The sequence below is a fragment of the Erpetoichthys calabaricus genome, chromosome 17, assembly GCF_900747795.2.
Source record: "Erpetoichthys calabaricus chromosome 17, fErpCal1.3, whole genome shotgun sequence".
Lineage (NCBI taxonomy): Eukaryota > Metazoa > Chordata > Cladistia > Polypteriformes > Polypteridae > Erpetoichthys > Erpetoichthys calabaricus.
In genome coordinates this window covers 81,608,677-81,631,488 of record NC_041410.2, presented here as the reverse complement: position 1 = coordinate 81,631,488, position 22,812 = coordinate 81,608,677, and the positions used below count along the sequence as shown (strand labels likewise).

General features: G+C 42.9%; 1 protein-coding gene across 1 annotated transcript in view; it reads right to left on the bottom strand.

The window, feature by feature from the left end:
- The window catches only part of LOC114667470 (aminopeptidase N-like), a 108,394-nt gene that overhangs the window by 5,324 nt on the left and 80,258 nt on the right, over positions 1–22,812 (bottom strand). Inside the window, exons 15-19 of the mRNA XM_051920884.1 lie at positions 22,662–22,753; positions 20,621–20,731; positions 14,880–15,047; positions 7,049–7,189; positions 2,268–2,331 (exon numbers count right to left, since the gene is read on the bottom strand). Of these exons, the coding sequence (XP_051776844.1) occupies positions 2,268–2,331; positions 7,049–7,189; positions 14,880–15,047; positions 20,621–20,731; positions 22,662–22,753 (576 nt within the window). The remainder of the gene's footprint in view (positions 1–2,267; positions 2,332–7,048; positions 7,190–14,879; positions 15,048–20,620; positions 20,732–22,661; positions 22,754–22,812) is intronic.

The following is a 22,812-nucleotide window of genomic DNA, read 5'->3' as shown; positions in this document are numbered from 1 at the left end:
AATTATTTGGATGATATCCCTGGAGTGAAAAACAATGTTCACTTTAAGTATGACCTGCCATGACAGAATGAAGACAGCAACAAGCCATGGAATTAAGTGAGGTTAGTTATTGGGAGGACTGCTTTCTAATTATACAACCGGGCTTGAACAAAAACCTGCAGCCACCGCGGCCCCTCAGGACCAGCATTGCTCACCCCTGTTCTACATGTATAAGATTTCCTTTTGTTTTTACTCCCATTTTTTTTTTGTCTTATAAATAACTTTAACCAGTGCTCATTTGGGTGAGACTTTTCTTGGAAATGCACCAGAGGGAGCCACACAACTCAGAGATTGTTAATTTATTGTACAACAACCATATAAAGTAAGCATGAGGTGAGGTAATGCCCCTCCACTTTTACTAATGGAATCTTAAATGCAATGAAAGCAGGGGCTTAGAAGGTGGACATTATCATATTTAGTAATCCCCCCCTCAAGTGGAGCACAACCCAGAAACCCTTCCTGGATAAGAATGCCAGCCGATGCACACTCGTCCACACGTTCTGTGCTGACAGCCCTCTTAACCGCACATATTTTGACTGTTGGATAAAAGAAGGAGCAGATGCACATTCCACTGAGAAGGGCAGATCAGCCAAAAACTGCACCATGACCGTGTCACTATACTCTTGATGACTTGTTACAGTATTATTATTATTTATAAATGTGTGGAAACATTTGAAAACGTTTGTGACTTAACAGACAATGAAGAGTGAAGCAGAACATTCTGGCAGAAAGCCATTTCATTAGGAGTAATTGAGGAAACTAATTACCAGAGGTCTTTTTTAATATATAATTAGTATAAATCAATTACTTTAAAGGGCTCCGTGACTGTAGACAGGTATGTATCCACATTTTATTCCTACACTTACATATTTTGTCCACAAGGTGGAAGCAAATATCTAAAAATAACTGGTCTGTAAAGTTGATTGAATACCAGAGCACCGTCCAAGATGGACATGGCAACTCCTCTGATGACACCACATAAACCGTAGACGTCAATGTCCAGCCTAACATTTTGGTTATTGAGAAATGGCCATGTGAATCATAAATTGGCCACAAATGTGCAGCTCCATATAAAAGTGTCATGTTTATCATAGATAGATAGATAGATAGATAGATAGATAGATAGATAGATAGATAGATAGATAGATAGACCGACCTGAAGAACACTATATAATAGATAGATAGATAGATAGATAGATAGATAGATAGATAGATAGATAGATAGATAGATAGATAGATAGATAGATAGATAGATAGATAGATAGATAGATAGATAGATACTTTATTAATCCCAATGGGAAATTCACATTCTCCAGCAGCAGCATACTGATACAATAAATAATATTAAATTAAAGAATGATAATAATGCAGGTGAAAAACAGACAATAACTTTATATAATGTTAAAAGTTAACGTTTACCACCCCGGGTGGAATTGAAGAGTCGCATAGTTTGGGGGAGGAATGATCTCCTCAGTCTGTCAGTGGAGCAGGACAGTGACAGCAGTCTGTCGCTGAAGCTGCTCCTCTGTCTGGAGATGATACTGTTTAGTGGATGCAGTGGATTCTCCATAATTGACAGGAGTCTGCTCAGCGCCCTTCGCTCTGCCACAGATGTTAAACTGTCCAGCTCCGTGCCTACAATAGAGCCTGCCTTCCTCACCAGTTTGTCCAGGCGTGAGGCGTCCCTCTTCTTTATGCTGCCTCCCCAGCACACCACCGCGTAGAAGAGGGCGCTCGCCACAACCGTCTGATAGAACATCTGCAGCATCTTATTGCAGATGTTGAAGGACGCCAGCCTTCTAAGGAAATATAGTCGGCTCTGTCCTTTCTTGCACAGCACATCAGTATTGGCAGTCCAGTCTAATTTATCATCCAGCTGCACTCCCAGATATTTATAGGTCTGCACCCTCTGCACACAGTCACCTTTGATGATCACGAGGTCTATGAGGGGTCTGGGCCTCCTAAAATCCACCACCAGCTCCTTGGTTTTGCTGGTGTTCAGTTGTAGGTGGTTTGAGTCGCACCATTTAACAAAGTCATTGATTAGGTCCCTATACTCATCCTCCAGCCCATTCCTGATTCAAGATATGTGTGTATAAGATATATGTGCCAAGAATCCCAGGCCAGGATCCAAATCCTTATTATTAATTATTTATTTTTGAATGATACTTTGTGATACAGCTCCCTTTGTAAGGGAGTGTTTAAAGCAGAGTAGTAACTAGCATTACCTGTTTGAGTTCCATCAATGAAGAGAATCTGCGAGTGACACTTTCTAGGAGGCCACTGTGTGATCTGTAGAAGTAAAGCAGAAATGAGAAGTAAAGGGTTAGAGAACATCAGGTCAGCCTGTCCAAACACACTCGGCCATAATATGGTCAGGTCAACTTTGCCCATGAGAAACATTCCCACCTTGAAAGTTTTCACATTTTCTTCTTATACAACATTGAATCACAGAGGGTTTCATTTGGCTTTTTTGACACTGATGTGTAATACCAAACAGATCTCTGCAAAGTGATCTAAATTAATAACAAATCTAAAACGCAACATATTTGATGACATAAGTAGCTACACCCTTTAACATGTCACACCTAAATCAGTGGTGGGACAGCCAACTGGCTGTAGCAGTCACAGAATTAGTTCAGTGAAGATCACCTGTGTGGGGTCTCATGCACCTGATGTGGAAGGTCCAGCTTGTGGTGAGTCGGTGTCCTGGCCTAACCTACACAATGAAGACACAAGGACACTCCAGGCAACTCTGTAATAAGGTGATTGAAAAGTGCAAGTCAGTGAATGAAGAGAAGAAAATATCCCACCTTACTGAATATCCCTTGGAGTTCACTTAAATCCATCATTAAGAAATGGGAAGAGCACGGTAGAGCTGAAAATCTGTCCACAAAAATGGAGTGATTGTGCACGAAGAAGTGAGGGTGGCCACCAAGAGAAATATGACAACTCTGAAGGAGTGATTAACTACAGTGACTGATGTTTGAGAGACTGCGGACAACAATAGAATAGCTTCACCAGTTGCTGCCTTGTGGGAGAGAGACAAAGAGAAAGCCACCGTTAAAAGAAAAAACACACACATGGCGTCTCGGCTGGAGTTTGGCAGAAGGTACGTGAGAGACTCTGAAGTCAGCAGGATGAAGGTTTTATAGTGTGATAAGCTCAAAATGGAACTTTTTGGCTATCTGACTAAATGCCATACTTAAATACTTAATGAGACTCTGACGTCATCTGATGAGACCAAACTTGAGCTTTTTGGCTATTAGACTAAACACCAAGTTTGAACGTTGCACATTCTCCAAAACATAGTGTCTGCACAGTGAAGCATGATAGAGGCAGCATCAGGCTGTGGGGGAGTGTCATTGCAGCAAGGCTTTTGAGGTTAACAGCGTTAACATGCTGGAGTGACCGAGTCAGAGTCCAGATCTTAATGCGATTGAGAATTTGTGGCTGGGCTTGAAAAGAGCTGTTCACTCACAATCCCTGTGCCACCTGGCAGAGCGTGAGCAGTTTTTCAAAGAAGAATGGGAAAAAAGTGAGTGCAGACTCCAGATGTGTAAAGCTGATTGAAAGAGAGAGAGACGGAGAGGCCTGTCCACACCGACTCAAGGCTGTCATGGCTGACAAAGGTGCAGCTATTAAATCCTGACTTGAAGGGGGTGCATACAGTACATTCAGAAAGTATTCACAGCGCATCACTTTTTCCACATTTTGTTATGTTACAGCCTTATTCCAAAATGGATTAAATTCATTTTTTTCCTCAGAATTCTACACACAACACCCCATAATGACAACATGAAAAAAGTTTACTTGAGGTTTTTGTTTGATTTATTAAAAATAAAAAACTGAGAAATCCCATGTACATAAGTATTCACAGCCTTTGCTCAATACTTTGTCGATGCACCTTTGGCAGCAATTACAGCCTCAAGTCTTTTTGAATATGATGCCACAAGCTTGGCACACCTATCCTTGGCCAGTTTCACCCATTCCTCTTTGCAGCACCTCTCAAGCTCCATCAGGTTGGATGGGAAGCGTCGGTGCATAGCCATTTTAAGATCTCTCCAGAGATGTTCAATCGGATTCAAGTCTGGGCTCTGGCTGGGCCATTCACAGAGTTGTCCTGAAGCCACTCCTTTGATATCTTGGCTGTGTGCTTAGGGTTGTTGTCCTGCTGAAAGATGAACCGTCGCCCCAGTCTGAGGTCAAGAGCGCTCTGGAGCAGGTTTTCATCCAGGATGTCTCTGTACATTGCTGCAGTCATCTTTCCCTTTATCCTGACTAGTCTCCCAGTCCCTGCCGCTGAAAAACATCCCCACAGCATAATGCTGCCACCACCATGCTTCACTGTAGGGATGGTATTGGCCTGGTGATGAGCGGTGCCTGGTTTCCTCCAAACATGATGCTTGGCATTCACACCAAAGAATTCAATCGTTGTCTCATCAGACCAGAGAATTTTCTTTCTCATGGTCTGAGAGTCCTTCAGGTGCCTTTTTGGCAAAGTCCAGGCGGGCTGCCATGTGCCTTTTACTAAGGAGTGGCTTCCGTCTGGCCACTCTACCATACAGGCCTGATTGATGGATTACTGCAGAGATGGTTGTCCTTCTGGAAGGTTCTCCTCTCTCCACAGAGGACCTCCGGAGCTCTGACAGAGTGACCATCGGGTTCTTGGTCACCTCCCTGACTAATGCCCTTCTCCCCCGATCGCTCAGTTTAGATGGCCGGCCAGCTCTAGGAAGAGTCCTGGTGGTTTCAAACTTCTTCCACTTACGGATGATGGAGGTCACTGTGCTCATTGGGACCTTCAAAGCAGCAGAAATTTTTCTGTAACCTTTCCCAGATTTGTGTCTCGGAGGTCTACAGACAATTCCTTTGACTTCATGCTTGGTTTGTGCTCTGACATGAACTGTCAACTGTGGGACTTTATATAGACAGGTGTGTGCCTTGCCAAATCATGTCCAGTCACTTAATTTACCACAGGTGGACTCCAATGAAGCTGCAGAAACATCTCAAGGATGATCAGGGGAAACAGGATGCACCTGAGCTCAATTTTGAGCTTCATGGCAAAAGCTGTGAATACTTATGTACATGTGATTTCTCAGTTTTTTTATTTTTAATAAATTTGCAAAAACCTCAAGTAAACTTTTTTCACATTGTCATTATGGGGTGTTGTGTGTAGAATTCTGAGGAAAAAAATGAATTTAATCCATTTTGGAATAAGACTGTAACATAACAAAATGTGGAAAAAGTGATGCGCTGTGAATACTTTACGGATGCACTGTTCGTATCTAATAATTTATTTTGTATTTTATTTCTCTCTGTTATATAAAAAAATCCTGGGACAAGACAAGACTTTTTCAGAGAGACGAGACGTGACTTTCGTCATCCTGCAAGACATAGAGTAGATGACAAAGTAGAACGTCGTAAAGAATTCAAAAACGTTGTTGCGATACACATGCAGAGCAGGTTAGAGATAAAGTCTCTAAACAATGATAGTAAAGATCACATTAGCGCAAACAAATGGAAATTATTACTCGGTGAAATAACGGAACAACGAAAAGAAACTGAATATATTGCTCGGATTTAAACTTTAAGTCGGAGACTTGAACATCGTCTAATTCGTGTTGCCATCAGGGAAAAGTAGTGTTTCTTCCCAATAAAGAGGCGTATCCACGAGAATTAAAAGATTTGTTGTTGGGTGAAAGTGAAATCCACATACGCTGTCACGCTTGGGTCATAGAGTTGCACAGATACACCGGAGATTTTAGAGACAGAAACGTTATTCAGACACTTCAAACAAACATAAGTCTCTTTCAGGAGTGAATCGAGCTCCGTGTGTGTAGTCGGAAGGGACAGTTCCATCTCTCAATTGAAAGAATAGAAAATCTTCCTCTTCATAGGGGGGAGCGGGACCCCCAAAAAGAGCAGAGGATGTCTGGGGGAGAACAACAACAACATTTATTTATATAGCACATTTTCATACAAATAATGTAGCTCAACTGCGGTGGGTTGGCACCCTGCCCAGGATTGGTTCCTGCCCTGTGTTGGCTGGGATTGGCTCCAGCAGACCCCCGTGACCCTGTGTTCAGATTCAGCGGGTTGGACAATGGATGGATGGATGGATAATGTATCTCAAAGTGCTTAGAGAGAAGAGAGACAAGGCAGTGAGACAAAGAGTAGGGCAGCTGCTGTACAGGCTTTTAAATGTTCGAAGCACCACGTGAGATGGAGACCATGCGGCACAGCAGCAGCAGCAGCTGATCGAGCAAAGAGGAGGTTAGAAACAAACCCTATCTGTTTCCCATTGTATCACCGTTTAAGAGGGGGTTTTGGAGGAGCGACCGCGTCTCATTGGGGTGTGTTCAGCCCCCCTCTTCACAACACGAGTGGCAGAGACATGAATTGGCTGGCGCGTAGCGCAGGCCTTGGGTTGGGAAGCGAAGCGGGCAGGGGGCAAATCCCCCTAGTTTGTAATTAATTTAGACCACTGTGCAGAGATCTGTTTTCACATTGACATTAAAGAGTCTTTTTCTGTTGATCTGTGTCAAAAAGTCAAATTCAACCCAATGTGAATCAATGTTGTGTAATAAAAAAATGGGGTGAATGAGGTTTATAGGCTCTGTAGTCTGTTGGTTTATTTCAGGTTTGATTTAATGAATTTCAAGAGATCTGTCATTATGAAAGGTAACACTGCTCTGCGCTAGCAGTTCTGGGCCACTTCATTGTTCAAATCTGATCTTAGCCTGCTGTGTATAGTAAAAGACCCCCAACACACTTTGTAACGTGCTGTACTCTGCCTCTAGAATTCAGGAGACTGGACAGACAAAGTTCTTGACATCTCCATGCAATGACACTGAAAACTTCTCCACCGTCATGAAAGATGCTAGTCAGTGTTCTTGTTTCATAATATAAAGGAAGTTTGGTATCTCAGGTTAATAAAGCTTACTTGAAAAACATACAAATTAAAAAAACGTACTGCCTGCATAAACTAGAAGAACATATGACTTACTTTTTGGAAATCTCTCTCCAGTAGGTTTGCATGAAGTCCCATGCCAGAGACTGGCCCACCACGTTGCTTGCAATGGCGGCCACAGTTGAAACAAAGTCGCTCTCCTGGATCATGGACCTGTTCAGGGAGTGCTGCAGATATCTGCAAAATAAAACAAGGTCTCTTATTTAGATTGATATACTTGGATCTGTGCAGAGAGGAAAAAATATGTAAGTGTGGGAAGAACAAGAAAGAGCTTTAAGAATACATACTGGGATAATTTAACATTTAGTTTCGATTGTTTCTATGGTTATTGTCACATAAATACATTGACATTTTGTCACATGGGTTTATTAAAATGATCTTCAACAAGACCTTATGATAAAAACCAACATCTGGATGCATTAGACAGACCATCCTAGTAGCGATTAATCGTCATTATTGAACCATAATATTTATATTGAAGTGAAGTTTGGTAACAACATTACAACGGTCCATCAGCAGAACAAATTAGTAGGGATCAAAATTAAAAGACTAAAAAGTCAGCTTTAATTATCATCATCATCATAACCCCTGCAGGCTGGTCCTTGTCTTGTGCCCAGCGCTGTTAGCTCCCATTTCTCACCACCCTATTGAACTGGGCAGGTTTTGTAATTGTCATACAACATTATTAACTGGGGTCATTTACTAAGAAAGTCACAACATGCTCGCCTGTCATATAATTGATAAATTGATGGAATAAGAAATGCAAAGTGAGAATATTCTTCATCTAGCCTTTGTGCTTTCACAAAATTTACTTGTGTCATCTGACCAGCAGTATGGCCTGTCAAAAGGCACAAAAGATCATGAGGTGCCCTTTCACCCAGTGAGGTCCAGGTGGACCAATATCTGGTCAGGTCACCTTTATTAAGGTCCTAATTTAATAAGGAGGTCCCAGCAAAGCAAAGGCCACACTTACGTCAGTTTTCTATTTGTTATGAATTGCCTCAGATGTCACCTGAAGTAAAGAAAAGGGCCTATTACATTCTGCAGGCATGCGTCAGCTCCTCTAGCCACTACAGATTTAGGAGTTCCACTGGCAATGTTTCACAAGACCATTCCAGATCACCATGGAGTGACCACATCAGATCACGGCTGATATATAAAGACTGGTTCATTGGTGCGATCTTCTCAAATCTGGTACCTGCACTATTGCTGAAACTGATCACACAACATAACGCATGCACCAGTGTTGGCACGGTGAGGAACGGGCTCTGTGCTACTGGTCTCAAACAAACTGCATGCAAGGCCTTTGACTGTGTGAGTAAAGGGCAAGCTCTCAAGCTAGTGCATAAAACCTACAGTGCATCCAGAAAGTATTCACAGCGCATCACTTTTTCCACATTTTGTTATGTTACAGCCTTATTCCAAAATGGATTAAATTCATTTTTTTCCTCAGAATTCTACACACAACACCCCATAATGACAACGTGAAAAAAAGTTTACTTGAGGTTTTTGCAAATTTATTAAAAATAAAAAAAAACTGAGAAATCCCATGTCCATAAGTATTCACAGCCTTTGCTCAATACTTTGTCGATGCACCTTTGGCAGCAATTACAGCCTCAAGTCTTTTTGAATATGATGCCACAAGCTTGGCACACCTATCCTTGGCCAGTTTCGCCCATTCCTCTTTGCAGCACCTCTCAAGCTCCATCAGGTTGGATGGGAAGCGTCGGTGCACAGCCATTTTAAGATCTCTCCAGAGATGTTCAATCGGATTCAAGTCTGGGCTCTGGCTGGGCCACTCAAGGACATTCACAGAGTTGTCCTGAAGCCACTCCTTTGATATCTTGGCTGTGTGCTTAGGGTCGTTGTCCTGCTGAAAGATGAACCGTCGCCCCAGTCTGAGGTCAAGAGCGCTCTGGAGCAGGTTTTCATCCAGGATGTCTCTGTACATTGCTGCAGTCATCTTTCCCTTTATCCTGACTAGTCTCCCAGTCCCTGCCGCTGAAAAACATCCCCACAGCATAATGCTGCCACCACCATGCTTCACTGTAGGGATGGTATTGGCCTGGTGATGAGCGGTGCCTGGTTTCCTCCAAACGTGACGCCTGGCATTCACACTAAAGAGTTCAATCTTTGTCTCATCAGACCAGAGAATTTTCTTTCTCATGGTCTGAGAGTCCTTCAGGTGCCTTTTGGCAAACTCCAGGTGGGCTGCCATGTGCCTTTTACTAAGGAGTGGCTTCCGTCTGGCCACTCTACCATACAGGCCTGATTGGTGGATTGCTGCAGAGATGGTTGTCCTTCTGGAAGGTTCTCCTCTCTCCACAGAGGACCTCTGGAGCTCTGACAGAGTGACCATCGGGTTCTTGGTCACCTCCCTGACTAAGGCCCTTCTCCCCCGATCGCTCAGTTTAGATGGCCGGCCAGCTCTAGGAAGAGTCCTGGTGGTTTCGAACTTCTTCCACTTATGGATGATTGAGGTCACTGTGTTCATTGGGACCTTCAAAGCAGCAGAAATTTTTCTGTAACCTTCCCCAGATTTGTGCCTCAAGACAATCTTGTCTCGGAGGTCTACAGACAATTCTTTTTGACTTCATGCTTGGTTTGTGCTCTGACATGAACTGTCAACTGTGGGACCTTCTATAGACAGGTGTGTGCCTTTCCAAATCATGTCCAATCAACTGAATTTACCACAGGTGGACTCCAATTAAGCTGCAGAAACATCTCAAGGATGATCAGGGGAAACAGGATGCACCTGAGCTCAATTTTGAGCTTCATAGCAAAGGCTGTGAATACTTATGTACATGTGCTTTCTCAGTTTTTTTATTTTAATAAATTAGCAAAAACCTCAAGTAAACTTTTTTCACATTGTCATTATGGGGTGTTGTGTGTAGAATTCTGAGGAAAAAAATGAATTTAATCCATTTTGGAATAAGGCTGTAGCATAACAAAATGTGGAAAAAGTGATGCGCTGTGAATACTTTCCAGATGCACTGTATAAGCAACTAGCTTTTACCCGCGACTCTGTTTTAATATACTTTTTTTTTCGGAAATATATATATGAAGTTATAGTTATTGCCCGTGACTTTGTTTGCGTGGAACTTCTGACGCCGTGGGAGTGTAAATATTTAATTGGTTTTAGAGGATTTCTTTATAAACAATATTTTTTGTTTGTTTATTGGGCGGCATTAATATTATCAGGCTCGTGGGCGAACTTACGCGTGAGCAGCTACGTAAAACTGACCGTGGGAGAAACCATGTTCCCTTAAATCTACGCCAGAGTATTTCAAAGTTTGGCCCTGAGACTTATTTATCGTCATGGCGAAGCATACTTTGAGGGGAAATTGCAGTCTCTTAAAGTTAAAAGGGAGGTCATTGGATATTAGAGGAATGCGTGGCACAAACACTTTTTCTCCTTGAGAACACCCGGTCAAAATAATGGCTTCGATTACATTTTTATGCAGGGCTTTGACTTGCAGTCTAGTGCCATTACATAGTTTCGGTGGTTTTAAATTCCGAAGGAGCATTACGGGTGTGCTGTTCCGCAGAGTAAGCCTATGGTATGGAAGATCCGGTGGTTTAAGGGAATTTAAAAACTCTACCGGATAGTTAACGGCTTCATCTGCATTACAGACAGTGTCTGTCGACTTGTAGACCATTTCTTCTCTGTCAAAGGACTTCAGCAACATGTCATTAATGAACGCAGCGGAGATGCGGGTCTTTTTAATCCTTGTGTTGTTATTTTTCTGGTAATAATAACCTTTGGCATATTTGAAGTCGAAACTTTCAGAAGAGGATACTTTTTTTGTGAAACATAAGCATGAAAATGACCACTCGAAAGATTTGCTGTGAACCTAAGTCGTTTACAGGGTTATCATTTATAGACCAAACTGCATAGCATCAGGTCGCTCGCGCAAATGATGCACAGCTGTCGCTCACTTTACCGTCAGGCAGATACAGAAACATCCCCTTCCTCATTCCACGCATGCGCGCGGTGTCGTTCGCCTCTCTTCTCAGTGGCAAGAGAACGGATATAGTTGACGCCTCCCAATTCACCCCCTTAGGGATGGAATTTCAAAAAAATCCTTGCTTAGCGGTTATCCATGTCATTATAGGAATGCACTGTCAAAATTTCGGCCCTTTAGGTCCAGCGGTTTGGTCTGTGCGTTGCCTGTCAGTCAGTCATGGAACTGTTTTATATATACAGGTGCTGGTCATAAAATTAGAATACCATGACAAAGTTGATTTATTTCAGTAATTCCATTCAAAAAGTGAAACTTGTATATTAGATTCATTCATTACACACAGACTGATGTTTAATCAAATGTTTATTTCTTTTAATGTTGATGATTATAACTGACAACTAATTAAAGTCCCAAATTCAGTATCTCGGAAAATTAGAATATTGTGAAAAGGTTCAATATTGAAGACACCTGGTGCCACACTCTAATCAGCTAATTAACTCAAAACACCTGCAAAAGCCTTTAAATGGTCTCTCAGTCTAGTTCTGTAGGCTACACAATCATGAGGAAGGTTGCTGACTTGACAGTTGTCCAAAAGATGACCATTGACACCTTGCGCAAGAAGGGCAAGACACAAAAGGTCATTGTAAAGAGGCTGGCTGTTCACAGAGCTCTGTGTCCAAGCACATTAATAGAGAGGCGAAGGGAAGGACAAGATGTAGAAAAAAGTGTACAAGCAATAGGGATAACCGCACCCTGGAGAGGATTGTGAAACAAAACCCATTCAAAAATGTGGGGGAGATTCACAAAGAGTGGACTGCAGCTGGAGTCAGTGCTTCAAGAACCACCACACACAGACGTATGCAAGACATGGGTTTTAGCGTCAGAAGCGTCTTGGCTTTGGACTGCTGCTGAGTGGTCCAAAGTTATGTTCTCTGATGAAAGTAAATTTTGCATTTCCTTTGGAAATCAAGGTCCCAGAGTCTGGAGGAAGAGAGGAGAGGCACAGAATCCACGTTGCGTGAGGTCCAGTGTAAAGTTTCCACAGTCAGTGATGGTTTGGGGTGCCATGTCATCTGCTGGTGTTGGTCCATTGTGTTTTCTGAGGTCCAAGGTCAATGCAGCCGTCTACCAGGAAGTTTTAGAGCACTTCATGCTTCCTGCTGCTGACGAACTTTATGGAGATGCAGATTTCATTTTCCAACAGGACCTGGCACCTGCACACAGTGCCAAAGCTACCAGTACCTGGTTTAAGGACCATGGTATCCCTGTTCTTGATTGGCCAGCAAACTTGCCTGACCTTAACCCCATAGAAAATCTATGGGGTATTGTGAAGAGGAAGATGCAATACGCCAGACCCAACAATTCAGAAGAGCTGAAGGCCACTATCAGAGCAACATGGGCTCTCATAACACCTGAGCAGTGCCACAGACTGATCGACTCCATGCCACGCCGCATTGCTGCAGTAATCCAGGCCAAAGGAGCCCCAACTAAATATTGAGTGCTGTACATGCTCATACTTTTCATGTTCATACCTTTCAGTTGGCCAACATTTCTAAAAATCCTTTTTTTTGCATTGGTCTTAATTGATATTCTAATTTTCCGACATACTGAATTTGGGATTTTCATTAGTTGTCAGTTATAATCATCAACATTAAAAGAAATAAACATTTGAAATACATCAGTCTGTGTATAATGAATGAATCTAATATACAAGTTTCACTTTTTGAATGGAATTACTGAAATAAACCAACTTTGTCATGATATTCTAATTTTATGACCAGCACCTGTATACTAGCCGACCCGCTACGCCGCATAATCACGCCGCTTGTTTAATGATTTTTAAACACAGGGAAAGAAATGAACATTTGAAAAAATCCATCGTTCAGAACGCACTGCCTGCTCATGTGCCCGCCCCCAGCTCTTCACCTGAGTCGTTTTCGTCCGTGTACAGTCCACATGCACGTCTGAGCCACGTTGACTTTTCATTGTTCTTTGCGGTTCCTGCTGCTTTTCTATATATAATCCACCAAGTCACCCGACCATAGTAGTAGTTGGGGGTGTGTACAAAGAGCAGGGACGTAATCAGTGGAGCGTGTAAAACAGTTTGCGAGGGGTATCCCATGGGATCCTTAAAACAATCCTTTAAAACTGAGGTTAAAACACAATGAAGGAAGCAGTCTTTAAAAACCAATAAGCCCTGTGCCTCTTTTTCATTAGCGTCTCACCTGCTTTACCGATGCAGGCCCTGCAACAGTCGAGACGCTCTCTCAGTAGCTGACCTTCTCTGTGCCTGACTCCACTACTGTCAGTCGCCTGATTAAAAATGGCCTTTTGAAGGGGAGCTATGGACCCGCTATACCACAGGAACACATTGTCTTCGAGCCTGCTCTCGCTCACTCTAACGTACCAGCTTTCTCTTTCTGTCCTCACTCGCTCGCACACTGCACAGGGGAGAAATGCCCACAGCACAACTCCACCCGGAAACCGTTTCCGCCACACTTCCACGCCCCTCGCTACGCTGTGAGCGCGATGATTATTTATTTAAAAATGGCCTTTTGAAGGGGAGCTGTGGACCCGCTGTACCACATGAACACCCGTGACAATGCCTTCACATTGTTTTCCTTTTATTTCTGATCCCGTCAAGCAGATCAGACACCCAGGCAAACAACACTGAATAATCAATAGCTGCAACTACTTTGCCCGCCGGGTAGCCAACCGGGTAACCAAAGTCTCTGGGTTCCGGGGGGAGTATGGTTGCAAAGCTGAAACTTAAAGGAATTGACAGAAGGGTACCACCAGGTGTGGAGCCTTTCGCTTAAATTGCCCCAACACGGGAAACCTCATACAGCCCAGACACGGAGAGGATTGACAGATTGATAGCTCTTTCTCGATTCTCGCTACTACCATGGTCGGGTGACTTGATGGATTATATTTAGAAAAGAAGCCGGAACCACAAAGAACAATGAATGGCACGGGGGGGGGCGGGACGGAGGGGGCGGAATGGGCGCCGTCCTGCCCCGTCCCTCGCTCTGGGAGGTGGAGGTGCGACGGCGGTCCTCCAGTTTTCAGTCACGAACAATTGTATGTTGGTTCGTAGCGTGTTGCAATGTTACTTTTCTTGGTGGTTTATTAAATTACGGATTTTTCAAATGTTCATTTTTTTCCCTGTGCTTAAAACTCATTAAAAGAGCGGCGTGATTATGCGGCGTATGGTGTATTGAGGATTACTTGTGTTCTGTTCTGTGTATTGTATTGTATTTACCCCATTTATTTGACACCCACTGCACGCCCAGCCTAAGGGGTCTCTCGTTGAACTGTCTTTCCTAAGGTTTCTTCCATTTTTCCCTACAAGGACTTTTTTGAGAGTTTTTCCTTGTCTTCTTACAGATTCAAGGCTGGGGGGGCTGTCGAAAGGCAAGGCCTGTTAAAGCCCATTGCGGCACTCCTTGTGTGATTTTGGGCTATACAAAAATAAATTGTATTGTATTGTAATTGTATTGTATTGTTATTTTAGTATAAATACTGTACAAGTACAAGGTATTCATCCTGATCCTGGGAGGCTCATGGGTCAATATGGAGTACAGTACAGTAGTGTGACATGAGATGCTACTCTTCTCCATCAAGAACATCATAGATACAGAATTTATTAAATAATCTTTCTTCTGTTTCATGTGCTTGATTTGTTAAATACATGTGCAGAGTTTTTGAATGAGAGGTTCTTCAGAGCATCACCTCCCTGATAGTGGCACGCGACGCCTTCTTAAATATTGCTTCTGTCAGACCCTGCTGAGACTTTGAGCTTATGACTTTTCCGCACCGTGGTGGACACTATCAAGTGAGTTGTGTAATTGTAAAAGTTTACATTTGCTCCCGTTACACATACAAATAGTCGCCTGACTCACCTGCTCAAAATCCAGACGTATTTGGAACAGGACATGGCATATCTCAGCTTGTCTGCTTCGGCCTTCAGATTTGTTTCTTTGAACATCTTCCAAGCGAAGTCCCACTCCTTTACACCCCCAGCAGCAATTGCAGTACAGTAGAAGGTGGTCCGCAAATTTGGGTGGATCCTAGGGGACAAGGGTGACAGCAAGACACAGGGTGTGACAAAGTTCATGAGCAAGATAACAACACACATCATGGTGAGTGGAGTGCCTGCAGATGCTTGTTTCTGTTAGTTTGTACTAAAAAGCGGATATCTATTTATCACAGAAATTCAGAAAAGACATACTGGATAATAGTTCTGAGATTTTTAATTCAGTTTCGGACTTCTGTTTAATATCATAATCTGATTTCTTGGTAAATCATTTCCAAAAAACATGCACAGTGACTAATTAGCTGTTTCACTGCAAGATATTGAAAAATACTGTACAACAGAGTGAGCTTTAAAGGACGTAGAGCACAATTGTTTAAATATATTGTAAATATCTTCAGAGGTCAGAGCTATAAATCAAAGTTTTTATATTATAAGACTGTTATAGTAGGTTTTGTTATTTTTAATGTCACTGTTCTCTGTGCCCACTGTTATGGACTCATTCACACAGGCAGACCAAGTATGGTACACAGGGGCGCCGCATCTTCATTTAGAATTGCCGAGCCAAGCACAGGACTAGAGAGCCAAAAGACAACTGGAGAATTGAATAGTCAGCCTAAAGACAGACTCGTATATTTCGGTCCTCTGTCAGCACATTATCCTTGTTGGGAGAATGAGAACTGTATGTAGGCATTGTGCTATTCCTGTATTTTTGAAGGTGGGGTTCGAGTCCTTTCCTGTCCTTGTTTGGATCCAAGAGAAGGAGCCTGCACATGGAGCAACCCGAATATAAGGATGGACCTACGGCCAACACTTTGAAGCTGCTGGGCGGAAGATTATGTCTTCCGTCCGGTTAGCGTGGCAAACGAAAGATGGCAGACTGCGTTGATCAAGACACCAACATGCTTCAGAGTCTGTCATAAGCTTCCCGTTTGTAATACCGCGTGAACCCGTCAATAAAGAGCTAAATTATCCTTATACTTCTTGTGTAAATCTTGTAACCGTCATATTGCATGCTGGGGAGGGATAATACCTTTTTATTTATAATTATTTAAATTTAGGTTAATTAAAACGCCACAATTCAAAAGAACACATCTCCAGAGAGCTAACGCCTCTTAAGGAAACAAAGACTAGGGGGCTTCTCCCCCTGCTCACTTTGCTCGCCAACCTCCAACTTCATGTCTCTGCCGCTTGTGTATGTGGATTTCACTTTCACCAAACAACAAAACTTTTAATTCTCGTGGATAGGCCTCTTCATTGGGAACAAACACTAATTTTCCCTGATGGCAACACGAATTAGACAATCTACAAGTCTCCGACTTAAAGTTTAAAGCCAAACAATATCTACATACTTCTGTCATATCACCTGTGTCCATATATTCAATCTCTTTTCGCGTTTACCTTTTTGTCAATATCACATTGATTTTTGATTCCGTGTTTGGAATTACATCCTGACAATGCAATGTATAACTGCCCGTTAGTGAATATCGTGTCTTTCTCTTTACACAAACTGTGTCTGACAATAGCATTCACACAAATAAGAAATGATTGAACCGTGTGCGGGCGGCACAGTGGCGCAGTGGTAGCGCTGCTGCCTCACAGTTAGGAGACCTGGGTTCGTTTCCCGGATCCTCCCTGCATGGAGTTTGCATGTTCTCCCCGTGTCTGTGTGGGTTTCCTCCCACAGTTCAAAGACATGCAGGTTAGGTGCATTGGCGATCCTAAATTGTCCCTAGTGTGTGCTTGGTATGTGGGTATGTGTGCCCTGCAGTAGGCTGGCACCGTGCCCGGGGTTTGTTCCTGCCTTGTGCTCTGTGTTGGCTGGGATTGGCTCCAGCAGACCCCCGGTGACCCTGTATTATAGCGGGTTGGACAATGACTGACTGACTGACTGACTAACTGAACCGTGTGCGTGGTTGTAAATGTTTTAGATGTGGGCAGGACTTTTCCAAATCTCTTTGCATGAAGTCTTGTCTCTCAGGGTTTGAAATTTTCTCTCGCGGGATTTCACTTTCACCAAACAACAAAACTTTTAATTCTCGTGGATACGCCTCTTCATTGGGAAGAAACACTACTTTTCCCTGATGGCAACATGAATTAGATGATCTACAAGTCTCCGACTTAAAGTTTAAAGCCAAACAATATATTCGATCTCTTTTCGCTGTTCCGTTATTTCACCAAGTAACAATTACCGTTTGTTTGAGCTAATGCGATCTTTACTATCATTTTTTTGAGACTTTCAAATTTTCAAACTTCCATTATCTCTAACCTGCTCTGCATGTGTATCTTGCCAACATTTTTGAATTCTTTACGACGTTCTACTTTGTCATCTACTCTTTGTCTTTTATTTCCAGCCCCAGGCATGGTTAAATCTCTTGGCACAGAGTCTCGTCTCTCAGGACGTGAAAGTGTCTCTCTCTTCCCAAGATATTTTTATTATAATAGAGAAAAATTGAACCACATTTTAATAATTTGCACTGATATTTTAATTTATGAAATTACATTTTTAAAAAAAGTCAAATTCTCCTCCTTTACTGGCACTGCACTCTTTCCCAAGATGCTTTCTGCTAGATCAGTAAATGGAGAGAACTCCTTTCAGATCTGATATGTGCTGAAGAGCTCCATGAACTATTCTTTGTGTGGAAATGTCCTCAGCTGACCAGACTCTGCCCTGTCACAAGAGTAGCTGCGTTAACGCCGCATCTTTTGAAGGTGTCCCCTTTAGCCCTTAAATGAAGCTTGTTCCTTTCAGTTTATAGAGTTACTTAACAAACACTGTATTTCCCAGAACATGGATGCTGAGCAGACCACCCTTTCTGACCTTGGCAGCACTGGGCCTGCTCACAGATGGTCTGAGTATGACATCTTGGGCAGATCTCACCGTGTGTCCTGGAGAGGAGCGATGTCAAGGATGCACCAGACATGCACAGGGGTGTCCCAAGGATTAGCACTCCTCTCTTCCTCTACACCACCTCACTGGGCCCCATCGTCCAGCCCCTTGGTTTCTCATTATAAATGCTATGCTGATGATACACAACTGTACCTGTTGTTTCCACCTGAAGACAACATGGTATTGGCTGAAGTCTCTGTATGTCCTACTGATATTTCACCCTGGATGAAGAACTTCCATCTACAACTCAAGTGGAAAAAAATGGACCTTTTTGTTATCCCAGGCAGCCAGTCTGTTCATCTCCTCATCTCTGTAGAGCATGGCTCATTGTCACTATCACCTGCCCAGTCCGTATGCAACCTTGGAGTGGTGATTGATAAGCGGCTATCTTTTAGCTGTCTCTCATTTATGTAGATTCACTGTGTTTAACATCCACAAAAATCAGACCTTATTTGAATGTATGCAGCATCACTTTGGTCTTGTCACATTCAGATGACTGCAACTCACTACTGGCAGGAGGACTCTCATGGGCCATCAAGCAACTGCAGATGATTCAAAATGCAGCAGCCTGTCTGGTGTTCAACCAGCTGAGGTGGGCGCAAGTCACTCCTCTCTTCAGGTCACTACATTGGCTCCCTGTAGCAGCACACATTACGTTCAAATCCTTAATGCTTGCCTACAGAGTAGTCAATGGGTCAGCAGCTGTGTATATGGAGACCCTGGTGAGGTTATGTGCTCCTTCTCGCTGACTCAGGTCTGCCAGCGGACAGCGTCTGGTGATGCCACCTTTGTGTGGCATCAGATCTCAATCCACACTCTTTTCATATGTAGCTACTAGTTGGTGGAACGAGCTACACACCTCCATCTGAATGGCTGACTCCTTCAATGTGCTTCAGAAGTGATGAAAAGCAATTGTTCTGTGAAATGTACGTATCTATCAAATTGTTAATAAATGTTTTCTGCTCAGTGGATATCTGTTGTGACAATTGGCTCAGACACAGACAGGTAGACACGTTCATGTCCCCCAACACACATTTATTTAACTCACTATTTACAAAGTCCACGTGCCCACACACCCCAAAGTCCTGGCCACACAACAATGCCTTATCTTTCTTCAGGCTGCCTCCTTGCCATCCTCCCGACATCATCTTCCTTCCTCCCGACTCTTGTCAATGACTGGAGGGAGGCTGCCCCTTTTATACACACCCGGATGTGCTCCAGGTGCTCCCCGGCAATCTTCCACCGGCTGTGTACTGTGTACCCGGAAGCACTCCGGGTGTCCCCTCTTCTCTTCCTCCCAGCACTTCCGGCTGTGGCGGAAGCGCTGGGGTCCAGGGTCCCCAAGGCATCAGGGCACCCCCTGGCGGTGGCCACGGGCCCCTACAGGGTAGTGCTTCCAAACTCTGTACCCGTGGCCCTCAATACAACCAGGGCGCACGCCCCCTCATGTTCTGGAGGAGGAATGAGCCCTCCTCCTGTCCTCCTGGGCGTCCCGGCCGGGCGTGAGTCCCGTCCGGGTGCCACACTGTCATATTGTTAATTGATCACTTTTGTTATGCTAGCTTTATAGCTCTTCACTTATGGTGTTCAGCTTTTGTATCTTGTCCTGCTACACTTGTTCAAAACGGTCCCTGGTAGGATGTCACTCGATCATGTTGGATAAAAGTTTCTGCTAAGCAAATAATTGTAAATGCCATTGCTAGGAGTTTTGTGAACCAGGAGCACAGAGTTTTAAAAAGGATACAACCTTTAAATGAAGTCCTCCTTACCTACTCACTTAAATCAAACAAATCACTGTACTGTACGTGAAAAAATGGACCAGTAACTCTTTGTAGTATTTGTAGTTGTTTCTTCATACATTTTTATCTATTTCAGATTTTAGTCATGATCCTTCCATTACTAATATGATTTTCGTGTTCTGCCTTGAAATCTAAAAGTTGATTTAGAGAAACATTTTAATTTTCTTTACTTACGCATCATGTGACCTCAGCCAGGGTGAGGAAGTTACGTTATAAATATGGCGGCAGTCGCACTTTGCATCATCCCTTCTTTTGATCGTAGTAACAGTAGTTTGCTTTATTTCCAAGTAGGTCCCAGTGTTAAGATTGTGTGTTCTGGTTACGTCCCTTTTCTGTTGCCTTTCCCTTTGATTCTCGTTACTCATTCCTGTTTTGACTCTGACCCTTGCTTGATTTTAACTACAACTTCAAATTTCTCAATCATTTCCCAGTTGTTTTATTGCTCACAATAATCCTTGGTGTCCAAAAAAACTAATAAACTAAGCATACATTCTGTTTATTTCATGTATGAAGCGAATGCTCTGTATCAAGGTGAAAGTGCTTAGGAGTGCAAACATTGAAAGACCCAAATTGTTCAAAACTACCTGGGAAGAGAGATGAATCCGATGATTTTGTATAAGTTTGCCACATTCATGTCTCCAGCATCAGAGTGTTTCTCTCATTATGGTGATCTACCTAAAGTTGTCATGTTGGCACCTTCCCTACACCTCACACAAGCAGATCTGTCAGTTAAGCAGCCCCTGGCCCACAGTTACCAAGCACCTCTAATGACCACCACTTGTATCGTTTTAGTGGCTATCATATAAACACGGCCTGAGACGAGCGTCTTAAGCAACCTTCTGGAATTCAGTATTCCATACTGCTATTGCAGTCAAAGTGACACATAAGAACCCCACAAAATGACGTGAAGAACATTCTTACGGGTTGAGGCTGGAGTTGCTCATCCATTGACTGTAAAGGCTGGTGGCCAAGGTCTGGCATTCTTCATTCTCAGAGTTGCAAGCTATGCTCAGAACATTCACCTCATTGTACCTGAAAAAGAATCCACACGTGAAATGAGAAAAAGACTTTATTGTTAAAATACAAGATTGTCAGGTATGTTCATTTTTTTTAATGTAGGTGTTTTTGAAAAAATAACGCCCTCTCCAAATTTCTTGCAGTGTTAAAGTGCTAAAGACGATGCTTTTATAACCTGTGATTACAGCTGTGTATCTGTTGGGTCAAAAACACCTGCCATTTATCATATTATACAGCCCGATAGCATCTGGCAAAGTGCAAACTACACATACAGGTACAAAATGGGGATATCTAAAAGGGACCTTGCAATAGGAAATTGAAAATCACAAAATAGTACTGGGAATACAGAATATCGGAATATAAAAAATGTTTTGGCATAACAGGGTCTAATGAATTACAATGTCTTTTAAAAAAATAAAGAAAACAAGTCCTGGATTTCTACTTTCAAAAGTCTTTGAGGCAAAATGCTGATCAGCAAATTCAAATAAGCTCTTGTGAACTTTATCCCAAAATTGTTGTATAATAGCACTTATCATAAATGTTTATGAAGCGCTAAGCACAAGCATGCATCTGAGGTGGAAGAACAGAAAGTGAAATTAAGGCTTTTGTGGCTACACATACAGCACAAAGCAGAGGTCTTCTGTCCACAGTCAGGCTGTTATGCCTGTGATGTTGTTAAAGTGAGTTTGGGACCCTACAGGGGGCTGGCTGGGGTGTGTTGTGAATACAGAAAGTCTTTTCCATGGCACTGGACTGCAGTTGACCTCCTACTCTGACTGGTGTAGTTACTGATTTCCAGTAATAAGCTCTTCACGAGAGAGACAGAGACTTAGCTATCTGGAGTAATAATAATAATTCATTACATTTATATAGCGCTTTTCTCAGTACTCAGAGCGCTATCCACACATGGAGGAACCAGGAAGCGAACCCACAATCTTCCACAGGCTCCTTACTGCAAAGCAGCAGCACTACCACTGCGCCACCTGTGAGGACCTCCATGACTCCTTGACACTATAACTGGCTAATTGATAACTTCTTCTTCTTCTATCGGTTGCTCCCATTAGGGGTTGCCACAGCGTATCATCTCGTTCCATATCTTCCTGTCCTCTACATCTTGCTCTGTCACACCCATCACCTGCATGTCCTCTCTCACCACATCCATAAACCTTCTCTTAGGCTTTCCTCTTTTCCTCTTCCCTGGCAGCTCTATCCTTAGCATCCTTCTCTCAATATACTCAGCATCTCTCCTCTGCTCATGTCCAAACCAACGTAATCTCGCCTCTCTGACTTTGTCTCCCAACCGTCCAACTTGAGCTGACCCTCTAATGTCCTCATTTCTAATCCTGCCCATCCTCGTCACACCCAATGCAAATCTTAGCATCTTTAACTCTGCCACCTCCAGCTCTGTCTCCTGCTTTCTGGTCAGTGCCACCGTCTCCAACCCATATAACATAGCTGGTCTCACTACCGTCCTGTAGACCTTCCCTTTCACTCTTGCTGGTACCCGTCTGTCACAAATCACTCCTGACACTCTTCTTTACCTAATTGATAACTATAAAGCTCATTACTAAGTAAATCTTTAACACACACATGGAGTCTTGAGCTGCACTGCTTGTATGAAAATGTGCTAAATAAATAAATGTTGTTGTTGTTGGTTAGCTAACGTTCTATCCAGAGTTGGTTCTTGTCTACTGCATTATGATGCCAAGAAAGGCTTTATCCCCAGGGGGACCATGAATTTGGATCAAACTGATATGAAAAGGGATGGAAGAATGGATGATCCATGTTGTTTTATACTTCATTCACTTCTATTGTTTTACCTTTTGTTTTGACTGAATGTTTTTCTTTCCGTTCACCTCAACCACTTCCCTAATTTTTAATAGTGGTCTTTTATAGGATATTCACACCCACTAAGTTTAGAGCAATAGCTACTCATGCTACTCACTGGTCAGTAAATTCCTCAGGTCTCTGTGTCCAGTTGAAAGTGAGGGATTGGTAGAAGTTATACAATGGGTCCACCTGCTCTGTAAGATAAGCCTTCAAAAGTAAAAGGAACAATATTAATCAAGAATCAAATTAGAGCAGTTGAAGAAATA